Consider the following 26,443-nt stretch of genomic DNA (forward strand, 5'->3'; position numbering starts at 1 on the left):
CCTCTATTTTGACCCCCACCTTCAGGGAAAGGTCGGAAGGTCCTGGGGGGGGGGGGAAATGCACCCTGAGCCCCCCCACCCCCGCCACACTTTGCCCCCCCCAGATCCCAAAAGAGAGCGAGGGCCAGAGCGAGCATCGCTCCAGCCTGCGCAGCGGGGGGGGCCCCGACAAACTGCTCCCACCCAAGTTGGGCAAAATCCCGGCCAAGAAGAAGGTGAGGAGGCGGGAGGGGACAGGGGTGGGGGGAGGACAATTCCCCCCCCCCCATAAGGTGTCCCCAGCCTTTAGGGTGCCTCAGTTTCCCCATCCCTGGAGGGGGGATGCAGGGGAGGGGGGTGTCCCCCCAAGCGCTGCCCCATCCCTTGCAGGAGCCGCCGCGGAAGGAGGAGGTCCGGCAGCCTAAGAAGGGTGAGTGGGGGTCCGAAGGGTCTGGGGGGGGGTCCAAGGGGTCTGGGGGGGGTGGTGGTGGGTGTCTAAGGTGTCTGGGGGGGGGCACAGGGCAGGGGGGGGGTGTCTCACCTCCCTCCCACCCCCTGCAGCGCCGGAGCCCAGAGCCACCCGTAGCAGAGACATGAAACCCAGCGGGCAGGAGAAGCTGAGCCCAGAGGTGGGGGGGCGGGAGGGGACACACATCGTTGGGGAGGGGTGTCCCTAACCCTTGGTGGTGGTGGTGGTGGGGGGGGGGTCCCCACAACCCCTCATGGCCCCTGCCCCCCCCCCCAAGGTGCCGGATCCGGGGGAGCCGCTGCACCCGCTCCTGGAAGAGCCCAGGCAGCACCAGGGCAGCCTCGTCCTGCCGGGGAACCGGGCGCTCCTCAACCTCAACCTGAGCTGTGAGTCTTGTCCCCCCCCCGCCCGGTCCTCCGTCCCCTGTCCCCCCCAACTTGTCCCCGACCCTCCCCCTGTTTCTTCTCCACCCCCCCAACAACAGACAACCGCATCACCCAGCGGGGCCTGGGCGCCTTCCTGGCGGCGCTGGAGGGGCAGCAGCGGGTGAAGAAGCCCAAGGTGCCCGGGCAGCAGGGGCTGCTGCGCCTCTCCCTGCAGGTGAGATGGGGGGGACCGTGGGGCTGGCATCGGTGTGGGGCTGGCATCACCATGGGGCTGGCATCAGTGTGGGGCTGGCATCACCGTGGGGCTGGCATCACCACCAGGCGCATGGTGGGGCATTGCCGTGGGGCTGGCATCGCCACTGGGCACACAGCAGGGCTGGCAGTGCCACCAGGGACACGGTGGGGCTGGCATCGCCGTGGGGCTGGCATCACCACCAGGCATATGGTGGGGCATTGCCGTGGGGCTGGCATCGCCACTGGGCACACAGCAGGGCTGGCAGTGCCACCAGGGACACGGTGGGGCTGGCATCGCCGTGGGGCTGGCATCACCACCAGGCGCATGGTGGGGCATTGCCGTGGGGCTGGCATCGGTGTGGGGCTGGCATCGCCACTGGGCACACAGCAGGGCTGACAGTGCCACCAGGGACATGGTGGGGCTGGCATTGCCATGGGGCTGTCATCACCATGGGGCTGGCATCACCACCAGGCACATGGTGGGGCATTGCCGTGGGGCTGGTATCAGTGTGGGGCTGGCATCGCCATGGGGGCTAGCATTGCCATGGGGCACACGGCAGGACTGGCACCGCTGTGGGGCTGGCACCGCCGTGGGGCTGGCATTGCCGTGGGGCACAGGGCAGGACTGGCACCGCCGTGGGGCTGGCATTGCCGTGGGGCACATGGCAGGATTGGCATTGCCATGGGGCTGGCATCACTGTGGGGCTCATGGCAGGACTGGCACTGCTGTGGGGCTGGCACCGCCGTGGGGCTGGCATTGCCGTGGGGCACACGGCAGGATTGGCATTGCCATGGGGCTGGCATTGCCATGGGGCACACAGCAGGACTGGCACTGCTGTGGGGCTGGCATCACTGTAGGGCTGGCATCACCGTGGGGCACAGGGCAGGGCTGGCACTGCTGTGGGGCTGGCATCACTGTAGGGCTGGCATCACCGTGGGGCACAGGGCAGGGCTGGCACCACTGTGGGGCTGGCACCCGCCGTGGGGCTGGCATTGCCATGGGGCACACGGCAGGACTGGCACCGCTGTGGGGCTGGCACTGCCGTGGGGCTGGCATTGCCGTGGGGCACACGGCAGGATTGGCATTGCCATGGGGCTGGCATCACTGTGGGGCACATGGCAGGACTGGCACCACTGTGGGGCTGGCACCGCCGTGGGGCTAGCATTGCTGTGGGGCACACGGCAGGACTGGCACCACTGTGGGGGCTGGCACCGCCGTGGGGCTGGCATTGCCGTGGGGCACAGGGCAGGACTGGCACCGCCGTGGGGCTGGCACCGCCGCCGTCCCAGCCTGACGCCCCCCTTTCTCCCCCCCCCGCAGAAGAACCGCATCCCCCCCACCAGCCCGGGGCTGGGGCGGCTCCGGGAGCTGCTGCCCCCCCAGGACCCGCCGCCCGGAGCCCGGGAGGAAGAGCAGGAACCGGGCCCGTAACGCGGTCCCCGGGCAGGGGGGGGGGGGCCCACAGACACCCCCCCCCCCCCAGGGTGACCTCGCTCTTTGCCTTTACTCTAAAAAAACCCCCAAATTCTCCAAAAAGGCAGAAAATAAAACAAATTCTACAGCGGGGAACAGCAACCGCTCAGTCTTGGCTCTATTATATATAATATATATATCGGCCCCCCCCACTCCCCCCCCCCACCCCCCCGGCGCGCCGGCCTCACCCCCACACCTTGCAGGGGGGGACACACACACACACGCGCCCCCCCCCCGGGTCCCCGATTGTCACCGGCGGGAGGTGGGGAGGCCAGCTCGGTGCTGGTGGGGGGGGTGTGTGGTGTGTCCCCGCTGCCCCCCCACCCCGTCTCCGGCTGGGGGGGGGGCCGGTGGTGGGTATTTACAGGAGGGGGGGGGGCACGTACGTACATATTTATAGGCGGGGGGGGGGCCGCAGCACGGAGAGGAACAGAACAAAGTGCATTTATACAGACTAGATCCAGCTCTCGCGGCCGGGACGGGGGGGGGGACACGGGGAGAGGGGGGGGGACACGGGTTGGGGGGGGCCGAGCCGGGGCTGCCATGCGAGGAGATTTGGGGGGGGGTAAGGGGGGAAGGGGGGGGGAGACACCCGGCTGCCGGCCCCACAGATCGTGCTCCCTACCTTCCAGCCCGAGCCCCCTGTAGTTCTGGGGGGGGGGGGCTGCTGGCGTGGGGATGGGGGGCACAGGGTGGGGGGGGCGCTGTGGGCAGCACCCCCCACCGGCTTGGGAGCAATTCTGCAGGGGGGGGGGAGCCCCCCCCCCTCCCCACCGCGGCTAAAGGCCGGCGTCGCGAGCGGGGTCCTCGCGAGGGGGGCTCTGGAGCCTGGAAAAGATGGGGAGAAGGGGGTGAGGGGGACGGGGGGGGCAAGGGGGTGGGGGGGTGAGAGGATGTGGGGGGGGCGAAGGGACGGAGGGCACGGGATGGGGGGGTGTGAAGGGGCGGGGGGGCAAGGGGATGCGGGGAGGGCGAGGGGACGGGGGGGCGTGAAGGGACAGGAGGGAAAAAGGACAGGGGGGCACGGGGATGTGGGGCAAGGGGATGTGGGGGGCGAGGGGATGTGGGGGTGTGTGTGAAGGGGGGGGCAAGGGGATGGGGGGGCAAAGGGATGGGGGTGTGTGTGTGAAGGGGGGGGGCAAGGGGATGGGGGGGTGAAGGGATGTGGGGGCAAAGGGACAGGGGGGTCTGAAGGCACAAGGGGGCAAGGGGACGGGGGGCAAGGGGATGGGGGGGGTGTGAAGGAACGGGGGGGCAAGGGGATGCGGGGGGGGTAAGAGGATGGGGGGGTGAAGGCACAGGGGGCAAAGGGATGGGGCAAGGGGATGTGGGGGGGTCGTGAAGGGACGGGGGGTACAGGGATGCAGGGGGCAAGGGGATGGGGGGGCAGGGGATATGGGGGAGCGAGGGGTTGGGGGGGTGAGAGAAAGGGGGGGCAAGGGATTGGGGGGGGGCAAGGGGGTGGGGGGGGGTGAGGAGAGAGGTGGGGGCGAGGTGACGGTGGCGGGTGGGGGGGGGGTCTCTTACCTGGGGCGTTGGTGAGAGGGCCCCCCTGCAGGCTCCGGAGGGCGCGGGACAAGGGACTGTCACCGTCGGGGCTGGGGGGGGGCTGGGACCCCCCGTCCGTCTCCGGGGGGGCTGAGCCCCCCAGGGGGGTGACGTCATCGGCCGAGGGGCTGCGCCCCAGGGAGCGCAGCAGGTCCCGGTGGGCTATTTCCACAGCCTGGAGGTTGCCCGGGAGAGAAAGGGGGCCAGGTTGGAGGGAGGAAGGGGGGGGGCATGTGTTCCCCCCCCCCCTCCCGCCCAGTTCCCCCAGTTTGCCCAGTTTGGGGGGGGGGACACTCACTTTCAGCCTGTTGAGCTTCAGCGTCAGCTGCTCGATGGTGCGAAAGATGAGGTCGACGTCGCGGAGGGGGGCGGGGGGGTCCCGGGGAGCCCTCGGAGGGGTTAGGACGGGGGGGGGCTTCTGCGGGGGGCTGGGGGGTGGCGGAGGGGGATCCGGGGGGGGCTGGGGGGGTCCCCTGGGCATGCTGACGTAGAAGTAGTTGCCTGGAGAGGGGACGAGCAGCGTTAAGTGGGGCAGGGGACCCGCTCGGGTGGCTCTTGGTGGCCCCCCCCCCCCCCCCCCGGGGGGGCAGGGGGGGGGCGGGGGGTTTTGCTGTCTGAGGTTCATCCCCCCCCCCACGCAGGGGGGAGGGGGGGGGGGGTTGTGCCCCTTTGTGGCCCACAAACCCATTTCCAGCTCAATTTGGGTCACCGCGTCGGTGGCGCTGTGTGTCCCTGGCCGCGGGGGGGACAGTCCTCAGGGACACGGTGTCATCCCCGTCCCCCCCCGCCAAGGACAGGTTACCCCCCCCTCCCAAAGACAGGTACCCCCCTCCCCCTCCCAAGTGACATCGTGTGTCCCCCCCCCTCTCCCCGCCAGGGACACGTGTCCCCTTCGAGGACACGGTTCCCCTCAAGGGACACGAGGGGAGATGGGAACCTGCCCCCCCCCCCCGGGGACATGGGGACCCCCAGGGAGGGGACGGGGGGGGGTGTGTGTGTGTGTGTCTCTTTACCATCTACATTAGCTCCGCCTCCTTCCTGCAGCTCAGTTTCTGATTGGCTGCTGCCTGGCGAGGGCGTGGCCTCCTGAGCACCCTCCGCCTGGGCTGCGCACCCCAAAAAGAGAGGGGGGGCGTGGGGGGGGGGGGGGGGGAGGGAAGGGGTGAGCAGGCCCCGACACCGGCACCCACCACCGGCACCCAACAGCACCCCAACACCGGCACCGCCACCAGCACCCACCAGCACCCACCATCAGCACCCCAACACCAGCACCCCAACACCAGCACCCCAACACCAGCATCCATCAGCACCCACTGGCATCCATCAGCACCCGAACATCAGCAACCCAACACCAGCATCTCACCATCAGCACCCCAATACCAGCATCTATCAGCACCCACTAGCACCCCACCACCAGCACCCACCAGCACCCCAATACCAGCATCCATCAGCATCTCACCATCAGCACCCACCACGAGCACCCACCAGCACCCATCAGCACCCCACCATCAGCACCCCAACACCAGCACCCATCAGCACCCCAACACCAGCATCCATCAGCACCCCAACACCAGCATCCCACCACCAGCACCCACCAGCACTCACCAGCACCTCAACATCAGCATCCCACCAGCACCCACCAGCACCCCAACACCGGCATCCACCAGCATCTCACCACCAGCATCCCAACACCAGTATCCCAGCACCAGCACCCATCAGCACCCACCAGCACCCCAACATCAGCATCCCACCACCAGCACCCACCACCAGCACCCACCAGCATCCATCAGCACCCCAACACCAGTATCCCACCACCAGCACCCACCAGCACTCACCAGCACCTCAACATCAGCATCCACCAGCACCCACCAGCACCCCAACATCAGCATCCACCAGCACCCCAACACCGGCATCCATCAGCATCTCAACACCAGTATCCCACCACCAGCACCCACCAGCACCCCAACATCAGCATCCATCAGCATCTCACCATCAGCACCCACCACGAGCACCCACCAGCATCCCTCAGCACCCCAACATCAGCATCCATCAGCACCCCACCACCAGCACCCATCAGCATCCCACCACCAACATCCATCAGCACCCCAACACCAGCATGCCACCACCAGCACCCACCAGCACCTCAACATCAGCATCCCACCAGCACCCCAACACCGGCATACACCAGCACCCCAACACCGGCATCCACCAGCATCTCACCACCAGCATCCCAACACCAGTATCGCACCACCAGCACCCACCAGCATCCATCAGCACCCCAACATCAGCATCCCACCACCAGCACCCACCAGCATCCATCAGCACCCCAACATCAGCATCCACCAGCATCTCACCATCAGCACCCACCAGCATCCACCAGCACCCCACCACCAGCATCCCACCACCAGCATCCTTCAGCACCCCACCACCAGCACCCCACCACCAGCACCCACCAGCACCTCAACATCAGCATCCATCAGCATCTCACCATCAGCACCCACCACGAGCACCCACCAGCATCCCTCAGCACCCCAACATCAGCATCCATCAGCACCCCACCACCAGCATCCCACCATCAGCACCCATCAGCACCCCAACACCAGCACCCCAACATCAGCATCCACCAGCACCCCAACATCAGCATCCACCAGCACCCCACCACCAGCATCCCACCACCAGCATCCACCAGCACCCACCAGCACCCCAACATCAGCATCCACCAGCATCTCACCACCAGCATCCATCAGCACCCCAACACCAGTATCCCACCACCAGCACCCACCAGCACCCCAACACCAGCACCCATCAGCACCCCACCACCAGCATGCCACCACCAGCACCCACCAGAACCTCAACATCAGCATCCATCAGCATCTCACCATCAGCACCCACGAGCACCCACCAGCACCCACCAGCACCCCAACATCAGCATCCATCAGCACCCCACCACCAGCATCCCACCACCAGCACCCATCAGCACCCCAACACCAGTATCCCACCACCAGCACCCATCAGCACCCCAACACCAGTATCCCACCACCAGCACCCACCAGCACCCCAACACCAGCATCCCACCACCAGCACCCACCAGCACCCCACCACCAGCATCCCACCACCAGGACCCCACCACCACCAGCACCCCCCAGAGCCCAAGCGGGGAGCGACACCCCCATTCCCAGCGAGGGGCAGGTGAGGGAGAGGAGGGGGGTCCCCAGCGCCTGTGTGTGCGTGTGTGTGTGTGTCCCCCCCCCGGCCACGAGGACACTCGCTGTCACCCCCCTACCTTTCCGGACCACTTTGTAGCCGCTCGGTTCCTCAGGACCGGGTCCCTCCGCGTCCCCCCGCCCCGACGGTGGCTTCGTGTCCCCGGTGACGGCGGGGGGGTCCCCCGGCACCTCCTGGGGGGCCGAATCCTGGCTGGAGAGCACCGAGTCCCAGGGCTGGCCCCTGCCCCCCCCGGTGACCGACGGCGTGGGGGTCAGGTCGTCCTCGGGCTCCGCGTCCCTCCACGGCAGGACCCTCCGCAGGATCAGGAGCCGCAGGTTTTCCACTGGGATGAAGCGTTGGGGCGGGGGGGGAGGCGAGGAAGAGGAGGTGATTTGGGGGTGAGGAAGAGGAGGTGACTTGGGGGCTTCGGCCCCCCCCAACATCGTGCCACCCCATGGAACTCACCATCTTCCAGCGCCGCCTCGGCCAGTCCTTCCGTCCCCAGGGGTCCCGGCAGCGGCAGACGCGTGGGGGGGCCCGGGCGCTCGGGGGGGGGGGGTCTCGCCCCCCCCCGTGGGTGGCTCTTCCTCCCCTTCCTCTACCTCGCTGCTCACCGGCTCCTCCAGCAGCGCCGGGGGCTTCTCCCCGCCCAGGAGCGCGGTGGGATTGTCATCTGCTGTGGGGAGAAGAAGGGGGGAGAGCTCAGACCCACGTCCTGACCCCCAAAAAGGGGTTTGGGGGGAATGGGGGGGGTGGGGGGGGGTCCGGGGAAGGGAGGGGGGGCAGGGGGGGGGGCTCACCTGAGGAGCAATCCTCTGTCTCTGCTCCGGAGCTGGCACCTCGGGACAGGATGGGGGACACGTCAGGGTCTGGCAACACCAGGCTGTGGGGACAGGGAAGGGACATCAGGTGACGGGCAGGAGCCAGGAGCTCGGGGGCAGACCCCCCGCTGAAGGCCCCCCCCCCGAGGTGCCAGGAGGCCTGGAAGCCCCCCCAGGTCCCCAGTGACCAAGGGAGGACCCTTGTCCCCATCCCAGCCACCCTCCGGAGAGAGCCAGCAAGCTGCTGGCCTCGTCCCCCGGTGCCCACCAGCAGGGGAGTGGGCTGGGCTCCCAGTAAGGGCTGGGCTCCCAGTAAGGACTGGGGTGCTCACCCGGGGGGTGCCGCACGGGTGGGCTCCGGCGTCCGGCGCTTAGGGGGGAAGGTGACATTCCTGGTGGCACTTTGCACCGCCTCTTCCAGCAGCTCCATCCACCTGCCCGGCCCAGAGCCCCTCGTCAGCTCCTCGGGTGAGGTGGTGGTGGGGGGGGTGTCTCTGCCCAAACAGAGAAGCCCCCACCCCGGGGGGGGGGGGGCGGGGGGGGGCAGGGAACACTTGCCCGCACCCCTCCCACCCACCCGGCCTTACGTGTTCTTCTCGGAGGACGTCAGTGCCACCAACTCGTAGATCTGGGGTCCCAGCTCCGAGGTGCAGATGATGAAGAGGGCTCGTTTATCTGGGGACGGGACACGAGGAAGAGAGCGATGAGGAAGATCCAGAGCGTGGTGAAGGGCTTCGGCACGGCAGGAGGAGAAGATGTGTGTGTGTGTGTGTGTGTCCCAACCCTGGTGGCTTCTCCCTGGCTTTTGTCCCCTACCTGTGGCCACCGAGCGGATGAGCACGGAGTTGAGCTTGAGGACGGGGCTGAAGGTCTGTTTGGTGTCCGAGGAGCCCAGCGCCGTCTTGCTGTGGCACTTGAGCACCAGTTTCTCGTCCTGCTTCTGCAGCAGCACCAGCAGGTCCTCCAGGAGCAGGACGTGCAGGTCTGGGAGGGGGCGGGGGGGGGACACACACATGGGGGACACAGAGGGGACAGAGAGCCTGGGACACCCTCACAAGCCAAGTGGCAGCTCCATCCTTGAAGCCAGAAAGGATGATGGCCCCACGGATGCAGCAAAAGGGGGGGGGGGGGGGTTAGGGGGTCCCTGTGACACCGCTGGGGCTGGGGGTAGGATGTCCACGTCCTGGGGGACACCGAGGAGGGAGGGGAAGGGTCTCCCAGTGCTCCCAGTCCAGGGGAAGGTCCGTACCCACAGTCTTGTCCTTGCCGATGCGCCAGGTGAGGGGTCCTTCGTGGATCATGCGCCGGGAGGTGAGGTCCAGGCTCTGCGGGACCCCCGGGGCAGCGCTGAAGGTGGGTGGGGGCCGCAGAGACACCCACACCCACCCCCCCCGCCCCCCCAGCGCTGCCCCCGAGCCGGGACTACCTTGAACTCGGCAGCCAGGGGGTTGCTGGTCCTCTCCAGGGAGGTGGCATCCAGGCGTTTCTGGTAGCCCTCCAGCCTGTGCCGGTTCTCGGCTCGTTTCACCGCCTCGTTGACGTGCTTCAGGATGTCCCGGCACTGATCCCGGGCTCGGCACAACTTCTCCTGCTCCGAGGTGCCCGCTGGGATGGCAGAGAGGAGACAGCGGGTCAGCGGGCACCAAACACCACAGCCCAGAGGTCTCCATGGAATCACAGACTGCTTTGGGGTGGGAAGGGACCTTAAAGACCACCTGGTGTCCCCCCACCCTGCCCCTGCCATGGGCAGGGACACCTCCCACCAGCCCAGGTTGCTCCAAGCCCCCTCCAACCTTGGCCTTGAACCCCCCCAGGGATGGGGCAGCCACAGCTTCTCTGGGCAACCTGGGCCAGGCTCTCACCACCCTCAAAATAAAGAACTTCTGCCCAATATCTAACCTAAATCTCTCCTTTTTCAGCTTAAAACCCTTCCCCTTCGTCCCATCGCTCCCCTCCCTCATCAAGAGTGTCCCCCCCCCCAGCTTTCCTGGAGCCCCTTTAGGGACTGGAAGGGGCTCCAACGTCTCCCCGGAGCCTTCTCTTCTCCAGGCTGAACCCCCCCAACTCTCTCAGCCCCCCCTCCCAGCAGAGGGGCTCCAGCCCTCCCAGCATCTCCGGGGCCTCCTCTGGCCCCGCTCCAACAGCTCCATGGCCTTCTGCTGTTGGTGGCCCCAGAGCTGGAGGCAGCACTTGGGGGGGTGTCTCCCCAGAGCGGAGCAGAGGGGCAGAATCCCCCCCCCTCGCCCTGGGGATGCAGCCAGGGGGGCTGTACCGGCCCATGGCCACCTTTCGCCCCCCCTCAGTGCCCCCAAGCCCTTCTCCTTGGGGCTGCTCCCCATCCCTCCATCCCCAGCCTGGGCTGGGACCGGGGGCTGCCCCCACCCAGGGTCAGGACCCTGCCCTTGGCCTGCTTGGACCCCATGAGGGTCACACCATCCCACTTCTCCAGCCTGTCCAGGTCCCTCTGGATGCTATCCCGTCCCTCCAGCACGTCACCCCACCCCCAGGAGATCCCCCCCCCCCGGCCTATCTCTTTCCCCCACCACCCTGGGATTGCCCTCTGGGTGGCAACAGAGCCCCAGGGTAGAAAGTCACCGTGTCCTGGTCCTACCAGCCAAAGGACATGCCGGAGGTGGGAAGAGGCAGCCAGGCCACCCTGGGGATGAGCCCCCCAAGGTTGTCCCCCCCCCGGCCCGTACCCTCGGTGTGTTTGATGATGTTCTCCAGCAGCAGCGGGTACTTGGTCAGACGCTGCATTTCGGAGATGATCAAGTCCTTGAGCTGCAGGCGCCGGCACTGGGGATTGCTCTCTGCTTCCTGGAGGCGGAGGGAAAGGGGGTGAGAGCCCCCCCCCAAAAGTGGGATTTGGGGGAAACCAGGGGAACTCCGGGGCGAGGAACAGCCCGGGGAGAAGGACAAACCTGCATGAAGAGCTGGAACCGGCTCTCCTTGCGCTGCTTGGTTTTGATCAGCTCGAGGGCGATGGACTGGTAGGAGCAGAAGTCAGCGGCGACCTGCTGGATCTCCTCTTTGGCCTGACCGTCGAACTGGGGGGGAAGGTGGGGGGGGGGGGGGGGAGGAAAAAGGGGAGAACTGGGCTCAGAGACCCCCCCAGGCTTGGCCCTGAGTCTCCCTGAGCTCCTCTGCCTAGTCACAGCCAGAGGAGAGCGTGAGAGTGGGGGTCACCTCCACCTCCCCTTAAAGATGTCAACCCTCCACGCTGGAGGCCAAGAAGGTGCCCCCGGGGGTTCCACCACCCCTGTCCCCCCCCCTCTCCCTTACCCGAGACAGCATGAGATCCCCAATTTCTTTGATGATTGGTCCTTCTTCCCGGAGCTTCTTCATGGATTCGGAGAGAGAATCTGAGCGAGGATGCGAGAGACGGAGAGGAGGCGTCAAGGGGACGCCGGGGTCACCCACCGCTCGTCCCTGAGAGGAGCTGCCCGTCCCAGAGGGTCCCCGCCGGCTCCCCGGGTGCGGGCAGGAGGGGACAAGAGCCAGAGGGGCTTCCAGCAGTGCGTCACGGAATGTGACAATGAAAGCTTGTCCCAAAAGTGTGTTTTGCCAAGGGCTGGGGACAGACCAGGCGTCCCAGACAGAGCCTGGAGAAACCAGGCTCTGGATCCCCCCCAGGAGAGGGAAAGGAGGAGGGAGAGGGTATGAAGCCCCCAGCAGGGCTGGTCCAAACTGGGTCCAGTTCTGGACTCCCCAGTTCAAGAAGGACAAGGAACCGCTGGAGAGTGTCCAGCAAAGGGCTGTGAAGATGATGAGGGGACGAGAACATCTCCCTGGTGAGGAAAGGCTGAGGGACCTGGGGCCGTTCAGCTGGAGAAGAGCAGACTGAGAGGGGATCCCATCGATGCTGAGCAAGAGCTAAAGGGGGGGGGGGCAAGAGGATGGGGCCAGGTTCTTCTCAGTGGTGCCCGGGGACAGGACGAGGGACAACAGGCACAAACTGGGACATGGGAAATGACTGTGAGGGTGGCAGAGCCCTGGAAGAGGCTGCCCAGAGAGTGTGTGGGGTCTTCTTCTCCGGAGAGATTCCTCCAAACCCGCCTGGATTTGATCCTGTGGGACCTGCTCTGGGTGACCCTGCTTGGGCAGGGGGTGGGACAAGGTGGTCTTTAGAGGTCCCTTCCAGCCCCAACCATTCTGTGAATGGTGGCTGGCCACAGAGGTGGAACAGAGGTGGCACAGAGGTAGCCTTGGGCCACCTGGGCCACTCTCTGCTCCCACTGCAGGGAGTATTCCCAAGGGAAAGCAGGATCCGAGCGGGATGAGGCTTACTGTGGATTTCTATCAGGTCAGGGAGGTTGGGGAAGAGGAGCCCCAGCTCTTCCCGGGACAGCAGGCTCTCCTTCTTCATCCGCTGGTAAAAGAGGAGGTCGAGGACTCGGAGGATGCGGAGGTGAGACCCTTCGGTGGCAAAGAGCTCTGCACGAAAGGCACGGGGGGTGGAGAAGTGGCCCAGGGGAGCCCCACAGAGCTGGGGGTACATTGCTGGGGGGGGTCCCTCGTGTTCCCCGGGGGCGTCCCATGCTCCTTACCGTTGATCACCTCTTGCCGGTCGATCTCCTTCTGCGGCAGGTTGGCCACCAGCTCCCTGCTCACCGTGTGCTGCCAGTTTTGGGAGTCCAGCTCGGGCTCCAGGTCGGAGAGTTGGCCCTGCTCGTCCTCCAGGAGATGAGGCAGGAAGGGATCCACGCCGAAGCCCAGGTTGGGCGACTCGATGCTCCTGGGGAGGGGGAAAAGGCGGCGGTGGGAGTCCTCTGCGGCCACCCGCATCCAGCCGGCCCACCCCCCAGCGCTCCCGGTGCAGCCAATATCTACCTGGGGCCCTATTTCGGCTTGAACCCGGGGCCTTCAGCAAAAGAAGTACAAGCCTCTGACTCTCGAGCTAAAAAGCCTAGCAGGTCCCCCAGCAGACATCTATATGGGTCCTTTAAGCTCCTGCGGGAGACACAAGGGAACAGAGGTGCCCCCTTACCCCAGGAGGATGGAGAACTAACGGGGGACCCCCTCCCGGGGCAGCCCTGGCCATGGCCTCCCCCCTCTGCTCTCTCAAGGATGGCTTACGGAGAGGGGAAAGCTATAGGAAGGCATAGATGGAGCCCCCCCCCCCGCCCCGATCCCCAAAGTTGGGGGCACAGCCCTACACCTCCTGCTCTGAAGGAAAACTGGCCCCCGGGACCCCCGGGGCGGCGCGGAAGAGACGGCGGAGAAGGAGGCTGGGCCACTCACCTGCGTCCCATCTTCGGCGTGTACGGGGGGGTGGGATTTTCCAGCGACCTGGGGAGGGATGGGACAGTCACCCCCACTGCCTGACATCCTGGCCCCCCACCTCCTCCCACCGCTGCACCCCGTGGGGCAGCACCCAGCCGGCGTTTCTGCAACCCCCCCCCAGATGTGAGTCCGGCGCTACCGGCTGCGAGAAGGTTTTGTGGCACAAAGGGGGATTAAAACCCAATTTTCTCTGTTTTCTCCTGGGCAAACGTGGGCCCAGAAGGATCTGTGGGGCGCTGTGGGGCGCTGTGGGGCCAGGACCACCCCACTCTGCGTGGCTGGGCTTGGCCTTGACCCACAGATTTGGCAAAAGCTTTCCCAAGAGCCGGCATCTCATCCCAAGGGATCCAGCTTTCAAACCCCTGGCCATCCCGGTTTCCTTTTGAACCCAAACGTGCCCAGGGCAACCCAGGTCCCCCCCAACCCAGGGGCTCTCCCGGCATCTCCCACCTCGTGGAGAGGCTGGAAGCGGAAGACGACGCCGACTGGTGAAGCCTGGTGGCCTCGGCTGCCGCATCCATGTCCACGTCGCTGCGGGACCGAGGCACGTTTTCTGCTTTCCGGGATTTTTTCATCTCTTCCCGGCCTTTCAGACTCTCCGAACGGCCCAGCTTGACCTCGGCGCGGGAGCTGGAGCGGGAAGACAAAGCCCAGAACAGGTTGAACCCACAAAAAAAAAAAAACCACAGCGGGACCCCCCGAAAAGCACAAATTGGCCCCCCCAGGGTATCCCCCCTGCCCAACCTGTCCGACTCCAGCAGGTCCTCCGGGAAGCTGCCGGTGGAGAGACGTTGGGTGCCGGGTTCCTGGCTCTCATAATGCTGGTTGTTCTCAAAGTGCTGGATGATGTTCCTCACGTTGCCGGGTTTGACTGCTGGGGCGAAAGCGAGGGGGGAAAAAAAAAAAAAAAATCCCAGTAAGACCAACCGGGAAGGGTTGGGGAGGAGATGCTGGAGCTGCCACCCCGCTCTGTGACGCTGTGGCCTCGAGCGTCTGACCGGCAGAGCCCCCCAAGTCCATCTCCCGGACCCCACAGCGTCCATCCCAGCCCACCCCAACGCTCAGGGGTAAGCTTAGGGGAAGGGGGGCAAAATAAAAGGAAGCGCATGAGGTGAATGGTAAACAAAAGAAGAGGCCTTTTACCTTCAACGGGGGACAAAGGGACATGAAATGCTGAAAGGAAAAAAAAAAAACAACAAACAAACAAAAATGAGATGTCAAATCAATCCCGCGTCTCAGCAGCGAAGGAGGGAAAGAGGGAGAGGGTGAACCAACGCCGGGAGAACTCAAAGCAGAAGGGGAGGGAGAGGAACACACGCGTGTACACGCGTGTACACGCATGTGTACGCACTCGCTCTGCCCCATCTCAGCCACCCCCAGGAGCTGTGAGACACCAAGGGCGGCCCGCAAGCCTGCAGGATGGGGGTACACCTGATAAATCTGGGGGGAGAGCTCAGCTCTGCCCCCTCCCCGCTGCCCTCGGAGCCACGGGGGGGGGGGGGGGGGGGGCACGGAGAGTGAAGACAAGGGGTTTCCAAGGAGCGGCTGGAGGAAAGCAGAGGGTGGCTGATGGTTCGTTGGGTGAACGGGAACCCCACGGGTGACAAAGGCCACCCCAGATGGCTGCAGGTGGCCTCCAGGCAGCAGGGGGAGGGGTTGGTGGGTGCAGCACCCCAGAAAGTCCCGCTACTCACTGCTCTGGGAGGAGATTTTGGGCTTCCCGATGTATTTGAGGATGGGGTTGCGCTTCTTGTCTTCCATGGCGTCCTTGTCCTTCTTCGTGCTGCTGCTCTGTTGGGACACCCGAGAGGAGCACACGTCGCCACGTGGGTCCCCAAGGGTGTCCCCAACCTTCCCTGCGCTGGCACAAGCCCTCGGGGAAGCGACAGGGGCTGGGATCTGGCACTAAGCAGCTCTCCAAGGCACCGGGTGGGGAGATGGAGAACCCCTTTCTGGGTCACCTTAAGGGATCCAGAAGCCAGAGCCTGGCCCTGGGGGTCAATGGGCCACCCACCTTCTTGGTCTTGGGGAAGAAGGGCAGCCACTTGTCCCTGTCCGGGAGGGCCTGTGCCTTCTCACTGGTGCCGGCCACCCGGGGCTCCCGGCTGCGGATGCCTGTGTGGTTCATATAGGTGCTGAGGGCAAAGGCCATGGGGGAGCTGGAAAAGAGGAGAGCGCGAGGCTGGAGATCCGACACCAGGACAGGGGAAGCAAAGTGGGGAGGCTGGGACATCCCCCGGGACTCTGGGGGGGACAGAGGATGCCCGGGTCGGGATGCGGAGCAAGTGAGAAGGGAGGAAAGGCAAGAAACAGTTCAAGAGGGCGAGCTGGGGAGGCGGGGGGGGGCTGGACCCAGCACACCAGGACCCCGGGGTGTGTGTTCCCCCTTCCCCAGGGCCACCCCGAAAGCCCAGGGGGACGCTCTTGGCACGGGAAGAGGGTGCCGGGGGCCAGCGTGGGAAGGGGATGCTCCTGCGACTCCTCTCAGCCAACAACTGGAAGGCAGTGGCATCTGGACGTGCTCCCCCGGGGCCACTCACCTCCTGTCCTCTTCGTATTTTGACCTGGGGAGGGATAAAAGAGCTTGTTTGGAACAGGCTTCTCTACTCAGCCCCTGTCTGTGTCCCTCACCGCCCCCAGCGCCTGCTCCAAACTCCCCTTCCCAACTCCACGGGCAAAGGTGGGGATGAAGAAGGATGATGGAGCAAAGGTAAACCCGTCTCCCATCCCCTTCCCCACACCCTCGCCCCAAATCCAGGCGGGGAGGTGCTCCCCCAAGCCCAGGGTAGCCCGGCACTCACAGGATGTCGCCCAGCTGGGCTAGCTGCTTCTCGGCCACTTGCCGCTCCTTCTGGGGGTCTCCGTCCAGGTCCAGGAGGTCGTTCTCCCCGTAGAGGCTCCCCAGGCCCATGGTGCGCTTTGTTCTGCAGAGGACAGGGGTCAGGGACACGAGGACGGCCACCGACCACCGAGACAAACCCATGGAGCTCTGGGGGGGGGGGGGGACACCGGGGGAGCCACGCTACCTGTAGTCCTGGATCTGCTCCTGTATCTCGGGCATCACCATCTCCTGAGCTTCAAAAAGGGCAGCTCGGACATCGTCCCCGTTCCGCAGGCGAGTCTCTGGGGACGGAGAAAGGACAATCGGTGTCACCAGCCACGCTCAGCACCCAAGGAAGGGCTCAAGGGACCTTTTGGCAATCCCAGGGCCTTGGTTTTCAGGCTGGGATAGCCCGGCTCCCAGTTTGCACACCCAGGCTGAGACATCAGCCCATAACGAGACCCCCCGGGGCCACTGGGACCGAGCTGGGGAAGAGCTTGGGACCCCCAATCCCAAAGCTCGGCACATTCCAAGGGACCGCGCAGGATCTGGGAGCCCCTGACTCACCGATCTCAGCCAGGAGCTGCTCGGATACCTTCACCCGGAGAGGCTGGGCGGGGGGGGGAAGCAGAAGGAGAAGAGGGGCTCAGCCTGGGGGGGGCTCACCCTCCCCACTCTGTGAGCAGGGCTGGGAGGAGCTGGGGACATGGCAAAGCCACCCTCGGGCCAGCATGGAGAGGGTGCCCCGAGCCCCCACCATCACCCCGTGGCAATTTCTGCACCCCGAGAGGCGAGAGATGGGGGTGTCACCCCCCAAGAGCCCAGCACTGGTCCCAGCACCCAACACAGCCCCCTCCGGAGCAGTGTGAGGGTCCCTGCTCCCTCCCAGGGGACACCGGGCGCCAGGAACACTAAGGGGACGACCTGGAGCCCCATCCCCGCTGCCGGGACCCTCCTCTCCTGCCTCCGCCGAGCTCCCAGGCCCCGGGGCAGCTGCGGTTGTGCAACACGAGGGTGCACCCCTTGTGCAACGGCTTGCACCGAGGCGGAGGAACCAGCAGCAACAAAGCAGCGTCAGCGGCAAAAACACCGTTACAAAACCCTCCCCAGGCCAGAGACAAGACACCCAGGGCTGGATTTCCATCCCCTGCAGGGACAAGGATTCACACCATCCCAGACTGGCCAGGGCTGGGAAGGGACCTCTGGAGATCACCTTGTCCCACCCCCTGCCCAAGCAGGGTCACCCAGAGCAGGTCCCACAGGATCAAATCCAGGCGGGTTTGGAATCCCACCAGAGAAAGAGACCCCACACCCTCTCTGCGCAGCCCCTTCCAGGGCTCTGCCACCCTCACAGTCACTTCCCGTGTCCCAGTTTGTCCCCGTTGCCCCTCGTCCTGTCCCCGGGCACCACTGAGAAGAACCTGGCCCCATCCTCTTGCCCCCCCACCCTTTAGCTCTTGCTCAGCATCGATGGGATCCCCTCTCAGTCTGCTCTTCTCCAGCCGAACGGCCCCAGGTCCCTCAGCCTTTCCTCAGCACAGAGATGCTCCAGCCCCTCATCATCCTCACAGCCTCCGCTGGACTCTCTCCAGCAGTTCCCTGTCCTTCTTCTGGAACTGGGGGGCCCGGAACTGGTCCCAGTGCTCCAGATGTGGCCCCACCAGGGCAGAGCACAGGGGGAGGATGACCTCCCTCCACCTCTTTTAAACACACCCCAGGCTACTACCACTGGCCCTCTTGGCCACATGGGTTCCTTGCTGGCTCGTGGGCAACTTGCCACAGCCGAGCCCTGCCCTTACCGCGTTCCGGTCCAAGAAGATGTTCCAGATGTCCTTCCCCAGGACCCGGGAATCCTTGGGGGTCACCTGCTGGCAAACCTCTGTGCACAGGTAGAAGAGCTGCAGAGAGAGAGGAGAGAGGAGGTGGGCGGCGGTGGCGGAGGAGGAAGAGGAGGAGAAAGGTTTAGAAGCCGGGAGATGAAGGGCTCGGTGAGGCGGCGCCCGTAGGGCCATGAAAGAGGAAACGATCACCGGGGTTTGGGGAGGGCAGCACCCCAGGGAGGGGAGGAAGCGTAACCCTGTGCTGCGTTTCCCTCCCAGAAGCTATGGGAAGCGCTGCCGGCAGCAGGCAGCCGGTGCAGGCAGCTGCCTACGCCGCAGGCAGCCTCCAGAAGGGCTCTGCCCACGGGGCTCAGCAAACCAGCACCACCAGTACCGGTTCCTGGTACCAGTAAATCACTCCCTGCGCTCGGCCGGTGGAGGGGATGCTTCCAAATATACCACCCTGGCTGCATCCCCCCGCCCCGTCCCCCTGTCGGTGACGCCGGCGGGTCCCTTACCAGGGGGCTGGGATCCGCCTGGGAGAAGATGTAGCGCAGGAAGACCCCCAGATGCGCCGGCCGGGATTTCAGCTTGCCCAGGTCCTGGAAGAGGGAGTCGCACTGCGCAGAGGAGGGACCGGAGGAGAAAGAACCAGTTTGGAAGGAAAGGAATTAATTTCTCCGCGTGGGACCCGTCCCACAGCTCAGCACCGGGGTAAATCTTCGGCTCCCACATCCCCTTCCTCGCCCAGCACTCGCCCCCCCCTGGGACCAGTCCGGTCCCGGATGTCCCCCAGGAGTGTTTCTAAATGCCACCAGGGCATGTGGGGGTGCATAAAGCGACTCAGCCCTGTCCCCTGAGGAGAGGGGACGAACCCCAAGAACCCCCTTACCTCGTTATTGAAATATCCTGGGTCACAATCCTCCTCCGGCCCGATGATGAGGGGTCGCCCCGTCCGGTCCAACCCCTGCCAGGGAGATGGGACAGAGTCGGGAGCCAGGCACCGGACTTTGGGGGACACCTTTGTGTCCCCCCCTGCAGCATCCCACCTCCCCAGCTCCCAAAGGAGCCTCAGACCACGTCTGATGGGGTCCAGCACCCATCAGTCGCCCTTGGTCGGGCAGTGGGACCCCCGCATCCCGTCCCCAGCCCACCTGCTCGGCCGCGGGGGGGAAGGGGGTGTCGGAGCCCTGCCGGCGATGGTGCTGGAAGAGGCGGGCGGTGATGACCGGGGAGGTCCGGGGGCTGTCCAGGCCGTGGTCGGAGAGGACAGAGTTGCGGTTGAGGGAGACCTGTTGGGGACAGCAGCGCGGGGGTCAGGGGACACGGGGGACGGCCACCACCGGGGGATGGCCACCAGCCGGCAGAGGCACTCGGAGCTGCCTCGAGAGCAGTTCCCGGGTCAGGGACCATGAAGGGAGACGGGCCCAAGGAACTTGGAAACCACAAAACCCCTCCGGGGCCACCAGAAACACTTTAAGATTAGGGTGCACTTTAAGACTTTGGGGTACCCCTCGTTTTGGGGCAGTCACGCCAGGCCAAGAATCGCAAGGCCGTGAAATTCAGAGCCAAGACCGAATTAATTCAGCTTCTTCGGGGGGGCAAATAAATAATCACAATTGGAATGACGGGTCCTCGACCCCTGAAGAAGGCACAGACCCATCCATCTGGATCTCAGGGCCCAGAAGAAATTGGGGTGGGCTCCCCGCGGCCGCAGTGACCCCGCTTCTCACCTCGCTCACGGAGGGGAACCGCTCCGTCCCCGACTCCAACCCGCTGTCCCCGTCCTGCGAGTCCAGGGAGAGGCGTCCTGGGAGCGGAGGAGACACTGACCCGCGTGTCCGGGACATGGGGACACGGGGATGGACCGAGCCACCAGCACAACTCACCTTCCACCACCCTGAGACCGGCCAAACTGGAGTCGCTCCACAACCGTCCCGAATCCTGCAAGGCGAGGGGGGGTGCGTTGGACCCCGGCGGGTGGGGACATTCCCCGGCACGTGGGGACACTGGGAACAGGGCCAGGGATGGGGCAGCTCCCACCACAGCAGGTTTTGGAAACTGGGGATGTCTCCACTGCTGTGGCTCGGGTCTCCCCAGGCTCCGGCCAGGCTTGGAAGGAGCCGAGAGGATGGCAGGACACCCCAAATTGGGGAGGGGGGGTCAGGAACCCCAGTAATTCCACCTACCATGGAGCCACCAGTCTCCTGGAGGATTTTGAGCTGCAGCTGGCTGACCCTCCGGCGCGCTCCCTCGATCTGCTCCTCCACGGCGGTGGCGGGGTTTCGGCTGTACGCCTCGTAGAAGCGCTGAGCGGGGAGAAAAGAGGGGACGATCCCACCAGTTCCATCCCCGTAAGCCCCAGTCCCACCCCCCAAGGAGGAAACTGGGGCTGAGAGCGGGTCGGTGGGACGATGGGGTGAAGATGTGATCCCGTCCCCCCCTCCCCGTACCTGTAACTCGGCCTCCTCCTGCCGCAGCATGTTCCGGAGAATCTGTGTCGCGTGTTTCTGGACTTCAGGGTCCTGCAATTTGGGATGGATAAAGGGAAAAAAGGGCTCCGAGCTTTGCCTTCCTCCTGTCGTGTCCCCCCCCTGCCCCAGGGGGGGACACACACAGCAGGGGGACAGGATGGGGGGGCGGCATGGCAAGGTTGGGTACCTGCAGGGGTTTGGGGTCAGTGATGCGCTGCGGCGGGGGGAGCGGCGGAGGGGGGGGCGGTGGGGGGCAGGCGGGAGCGACGCGGGACCCCCCCGCTGTGCTCACGTCTTGTTGAGAACCGGAGGGTCCCACCGAAGCCGGGGGAGAGCCCAGGAGGGTCAGAGCGACGTAGGCACCGGCTGGAAAAATTCAGGAGGGGGAAAAGGAGGGTGAGAAAAGGCTTCTATTATTCACTTTTTTACCCTAAAACATCCGTCGGGCATCGGGGGGGGGGTGGACACCTCCCCATAAGTGGCGAGGCCACCTCTGCCATCGCCAGTGCCACCCTGGCCCAGCCTGGAAACACCCACTGGAAGGACGGAGACAGATTTTCCCATCTTTTCCCCAGAATTAACCCACCCTCGGTGGGGGGGGGGAGGGGAATCCCGGGGTCTCCCAGGGCTGGGGAGGAAGGAGGTGACACCCCCCCCCCCCGCCCCGGGGGCTACAAGGCTCGTGGCCGAGGCTGGAAACGCTCATTTGTCTTTTTAGGGCCCTGCTACGGGGCAGATCGTCACCCTGTGGGTGGAAGAAGGTGCCACCGATGTCCCTAATGTCCTGGGCACGATGGAGCGGGGTGGCCGGGGAGAGCAGCCGGCCAGTGGGGACCGGGGCTACTGGTCACCCCGGGGGGGTGACAACGAGCCACCACAGCTCCCTGGCCATACTCACACTTGATTAACTTCACCACCTCCAGGTGAGAGCTGTTGGTCACCATCGTGCCGTTCACCTGGGAGAAGAAAAAGGGGGGGGGGGGTCAGACAGGATGATGTGGGGGGAGCGGGATGTGCGGCCCCACGTGGGATAGGAACTGGGGGCGATGGCCAGGGGTGCTCACCTTGACTATCCGGTCCCCCTCCTGCACCCCGGCTCTCATCGCTGCCCCCCCTGCAACACAGGGAGGAGAGACAGGCGTCAGGAGCGCTGGCGGGGGGGGGGGGACAGCAGACAGAACCAGTCCGTCCCCCCCCCCAGCCCCAGATTGTCCTGTGCCATTCCTACTGCCAGGGTGGGGGACACGGGGACCAGCAGGGACGTATCCCCCCCCGGCTGGCAACCAAGCCTTGGGTGCTTTACACACAACACCCAGCCCACAGCTTTTCCAAACAAGCCCTTCTCTGCTTCCCAGCCAAATCCCAGCCTTTTCCAACTAAATCGGGACGGATGAGGGAGCCCCGACCTGTTCTCCCCCCATCCGGCTTGGCTCCGACAACACCGGGAGAAGCCACCTTGGATCCAAAGGCAGGAGCGGGGCCCGGGAAGAGCAGCACCTCTCCCCCTGCCTGCTCCTAAACCAAGCCGCCCAGGCTGGAATACATGAAATATTCCCTCTTCCTAAAGCCAAAACCGAGAGGAAAATGTTTCCATGAGGATCAGCTCCGAGCCAAGGGCCTGGGACACGGCAGCGAGCTCCCGGAGTGGAAAGTACATGGGATTGTTGGGATTCTTTCGGCTTTAACGGTCTCGTTATTGGCAAAGGAAGGGAGAGGGGAAAGGGGAGACAGGACTCCGGGCTGTCCTGTACCCCGGGGGACCTCGGACCTGTCCCCCCCCGGGGTGAGGGGGGCGATGGGGGGTCCCCACACGGCTCCGGTTGCAGGAGAAGGGGACCCCAGCGCAAACCCGCCCTTGAAACTCGCAGCGTTTGCCCTTTTCTATATTCTCATTTTTCCTGGCTTTTCGGGCTGGGGAGGGCGGGGTGGGGGGGGGGGGGGAAGGGGGGGGGAAGGGGGGGGGAGGTGGGAACATCCGCTGTAAAATAAGCAGCTCATTGTCTATTTAAATTGCTGCTCCAAGCCCTGCCACCCCGCAAAGTCATTACAGAGCAGAGCCGGCGGCGTCTCCCGCAGCACGAGCGCCAAGGGAAGGGGGGAGCCGCTGGATCGGTGTTTACCCAGGGCGAAAAAAGGGAATTCCCCCCCCCCCCCCCACCCCCCCCCCAACCCCTGACACCCACCCACCCACCCCCAACAGCTCCCGGGGTTGTGCAGGGAAAGGGGGGAGCATGGCAGTTTGGGGGGGGAGCTTCCCCAAAAACATTCCCCCTAAAAATCATAGAATATTTTCTGTTGGAAGGGATCTTAAAGTCCACCCAGTCCCCCCCCCTGCCCTGGGCAGGGACATCTCCCACCAGCCCAGGTTGCTCCAAGCCCCCTCCAACCTGGCCTTGAACCCCTCCAGGGATGGGGCAGCCACAGCTTCTCTGGGCAACCTGGGCCAGGCTCTCACCACCCTCAAAATAAAGAACTTCTGCCCAATATCTAACCTAAATCTCTCCTTTTTCAGCTTAAAACCATTCCCCTCGTCCCATCGCTCCCCTCCCTCATCAAGAGTGTGTCCCCCCCAGCTTTCCCGGAGCCCCTTTAGGGACTGGAAGGGGCTCCAAGGTCTCCCCGGAGCCTTCTCTTCTCCAGGCTGAACCCCCCCAACTCTCTCAGCCCCCCCTCCCAGCAGAGGGGCTCCAGCCCTCCCAGCATCTCCGGGGCCTCCTTCTCCCCCCCCCAGCAATGGTGTCCTGCCCACCCCGGCCGATGCCGTAGCAAGACTCCAAGCCGACAGGAAGGAAAACCCCTTTCTCCCATGTTTTCTCACACGGGATGTGGCTTTGAGGGGGTGAGGGGAGCCCCAAGGCATCTCCTGTCCCCCCCCCACTCCGTTCCCACCCCCCCAGCATCGAAGCCCCTCTCACCTGGCCGCACCGACTGCACCAGGACGACGCGGTCCCCGCTGACGGTGAAGCCGAAGCCATGCTGGTCCTTCTGGATGATGACGCAGCGCTGGACCAGACCTGGGGATGGAAGAGGAGGGAGAAGCACTGAGACTCCAAGCCTGGGGGGGGGTGGGGGGGGTGGGCTCGGCTTGTGGGGACCCCCCCACAGTCGCTCTCGGTTTCAGAGGCTGCATCTCCAGCCAGAGCCAGAGCGCCCCTGGATTGAGCCACGCTGCTGCCAGACCCCGAGGACACGGCAAATTCATCCTCACCCTACGAACCCCTCGCGTGATGGCCCTGTTTGGGCCCCCTTCTCCTGAAAATAGGGTGCCCCGGTGGGCACGGGGTTGGGGGGGGGTGGGGGGGTGGGAAGAGCTCCTGGCCACTGGACCATCATCCCTGGCCCCACTGGACTCCCCTCCCCAGGGCACAAGTGACTGAGCACAGATGCGGGTGGCGAAGTGCCACCAAGCTCCCCGTGGGGACAGTCCTGGAGGGCAAGAGAAGGGGAGGAGGGGGCAGGAAAACCCACCTGTGGTTTCGGAGGAGTCGGAGGGCTGGCGGTGGTGGCCGGGAGACCTGCGCTCCGATGAGGAGTCACCCAGGGAAGACAGGCTGCTTAACCTGCTGGGAGGAGAAGGAGGAGAGGTCAGGGAGGGGACGGCCAGACAAAGCCATCCTCCAGCCACGGTGGGACCAGGGACAAAGCCATCCTCCAGCCACGGTGGGACCAGGGACAAAGCCATCCTCCAGCCATGGTGGGACCAGGGACGAAGCCATCCTTGGCCATGGTGGGACCAGGGATGAAGCCATCATCCAGCCACAGTGGGACCGGGGACAGAGACATCTTCTGGCCATGGTGGGACCAGGGATGAAGCCATCATCCAGCAACAGTGGAACCGGGGACAAAGCCATCCTCCAGCCACGGTGGGACCAGGGATGAAGCCATCATCCAGCCACGGTGGGACAGAGACATCTTCTGGCCACGGTGGGACTGGGGACAAAGCCATCCTCTGGCCATGGTGGGATAGGGACAAAGCCATCCTCTGGCCATGGCTGGGACGGGTGATGAAGCCATCCTCTGGCCACAGTGGGACTGGGGACAAAGCCATCCTCTGGCCATGGTAGGATGCAGGACAAAGCCATCCTCTGGCCACAGCTGGGACCGGATGGACCGGAGCCATCCTCCAGCCACGATGGGACAAGGGACAGAGCCATCCTCCGGCCACGGCTCCTTCTCAGGCTCAGGACAAACAACTGCCCAGAGCTGGAAGGTGACAGCAGCCCTCATTGCTGAGTGCTGCCCGTCTCCCCAGCTGCCCATCCCCAAACCACCTTGGGAAAAGGCTCCTCTCCCTCCATCACCACAGGGCTCCAGGGAGAGCCCCAGAAGGGACCCCTCTGGGGGCCAGGACCCCGAGATCTGGCATTTGCCATCAGGGAGGAGTGGTGGGGGCTGCCTGGGGCGAGCAGGGGAGAGGGCAGGCGAGGGGAAGGATGCATCATGCAGCGCAGACGGGAAATCTTTACCAGGCTGCGATGGGGCTGATGGAAGGAGGGACACGAAGCAGCCAAGGACGGGTGAGAGACAGACAGACAGACGGACAAACGGACAGCTATTTTACAGTCCTGCCCTCACCAGTCCCGCAGCCAGGCTGGGGATGCCGGATGGGCGCATGGGCTAGGGCTTTCGAAGGGGCACAGCACATCCCCTCGCTGCCGTGATGGAAGGCAAAGAGTCTGCACGGCTCCTTTTAGCCCCAGTGTTTACTCTCCAGTTACTGGGAGGTCTGGAGAAGTCAAGGCTGTGGCTGCCATCCCTGGAACGCTGCTTTGAAGACGATGGTGCCGGCAGGCTCGGGGTGCGGGCAGGAGACCCACGAGCTGCGGCCGGAGGGAAAGGCATCCCAGAGCAGCCCCAGCCTTTACCCCTCCTGGGGGGCCTGGCTCTGCCTCCTAATCCAGCTCCATCCACAAAACAAGGGCCCTGAAGCTTCCCTGCGTCCCTCCAGGATCCCACAGCATCCCAGGGATGAGATCCCACAGCATCCCAGGGGTGGGATCCCATGGTATCCCAGGGGTGGGATCCCATGGTATCCCAGGGATGAAACCCCACAGAATCCCAGGGATGAAACCCTACAACATCCCAGGGATGGAAGCCTCAAGCACACCAGGGATGAGATGCCACAGCATCCCAGGGATGGAACCCCACGGCATCCCGGGGATGGAAGCCCCAAGCACACCAGGGATGAGATCCCACGGCATCCCAGGGATGGAACCCCACGGCATCCCAGGGATGGAAGCCCCAAGCACACCAGGGATGAGATCCCACAGCATCCCAGGGATGGAACCCCACGGCATCCCGGGGATGGAAGCCCCAAGCACACCAGGGATGAGATCCCACAGCATCCCAGGGATGGAAGCCCCAAGCACACCAGGGATGAGATCCCACAGCATCCCAGGGATGGAACCCCACGGCATCCCGGGGATGAAACCCCACGGCATCCCGGGGATGGAAGCCCCAAGCACACCAGGGATGAGATCCCACAGCATCCCAGGGATGGAACCCCACGGCATCCCAGGGATGGAAGCCCCAAGCACACCAGGGATGGAAGCCCCAAGCACACCAGGGATGGAAGCCCCAAGCACACCAGGGATGAGATCCCACAGCATCCCAGGGACGGAAGCCCCAAGCACACCAGGGATGAGATCCCACAGCATCCCAGGGATGGGATCCTGGCTCCGCTGTCCTGTCTCTCCTCCTCCCGACCGAATCACCCATCGGACCAGGGAGGGAAGGATCGGAAAGCAACAGGAAGAGTGAGAAAATGGAAGGTGCTCCCAGCGGGAAGAGCAACCAGTCCCTGCCTTAGACCCAGAGGCTGGGATGAAGCCGGGATGGAGGGTGAGAGCAGGAGCGTCCCCGTCCCCATCCCCATCCCTGTCCCCGCTTACCTGGGCAGGTGAGGCTGCCTCTTGCTGCCCGCTCGG

The 26,443-nt window shown here is 65.0% G+C and overlaps 1 protein-coding gene across 1 annotated transcript; it reads right to left on the reverse strand.

Annotated features, from left to right (window-relative positions):
• Positions 1-3,321: 3,321 nt before the first annotated feature.
• Positions 3,322-26,443, reverse strand: LOC141478106 (rho guanine nucleotide exchange factor 11-like; the record flags this gene model as incomplete). The annotated part of the gene is given in 43 exon segments (XM_074167242.1): positions 3,322-3,353; positions 3,356-3,370; positions 4,070-4,265; positions 4,389-4,591; positions 5,104-5,196; positions 7,374-7,640; positions 7,763-7,853; positions 7,855-7,973; positions 8,098-8,180; positions 8,451-8,552; positions 8,706-8,793; positions 8,935-9,102; positions 9,368-9,443; positions 9,545-9,723; positions 10,818-10,935; positions 11,040-11,165; positions 11,401-11,480; positions 12,406-12,552; positions 12,666-12,853; positions 13,360-13,407; positions 13,852-14,063; positions 14,142-14,275; positions 14,545-14,574; positions 15,096-15,192; positions 15,416-15,560; positions 15,942-15,965; positions 16,203-16,325; positions 16,428-16,524; positions 16,790-16,832; positions 18,022-18,120; positions 18,561-18,662; positions 18,935-19,009; positions 19,197-19,334; positions 19,776-19,852; positions 19,932-19,986; positions 20,232-20,351; positions 20,496-20,567; positions 20,704-20,882; positions 21,415-21,472; positions 21,581-21,630; positions 23,432-23,530; positions 23,985-24,076; positions 26,408-26,443. Coding segments are annotated over 43 exon segments (4,576 nt in total), but the record flags the coding sequence as incomplete, so codon positions are not given.

The sequence above is a fragment of the Numenius arquata genome, unplaced genomic scaffold (genome assembly GCF_964106895.1).
Source record: "Numenius arquata unplaced genomic scaffold, bNumArq3.hap1.1 HAP1_SCAFFOLD_1126, whole genome shotgun sequence".
NCBI lineage: Eukaryota > Metazoa > Chordata > Aves > Charadriiformes > Scolopacidae > Numenius > Numenius arquata.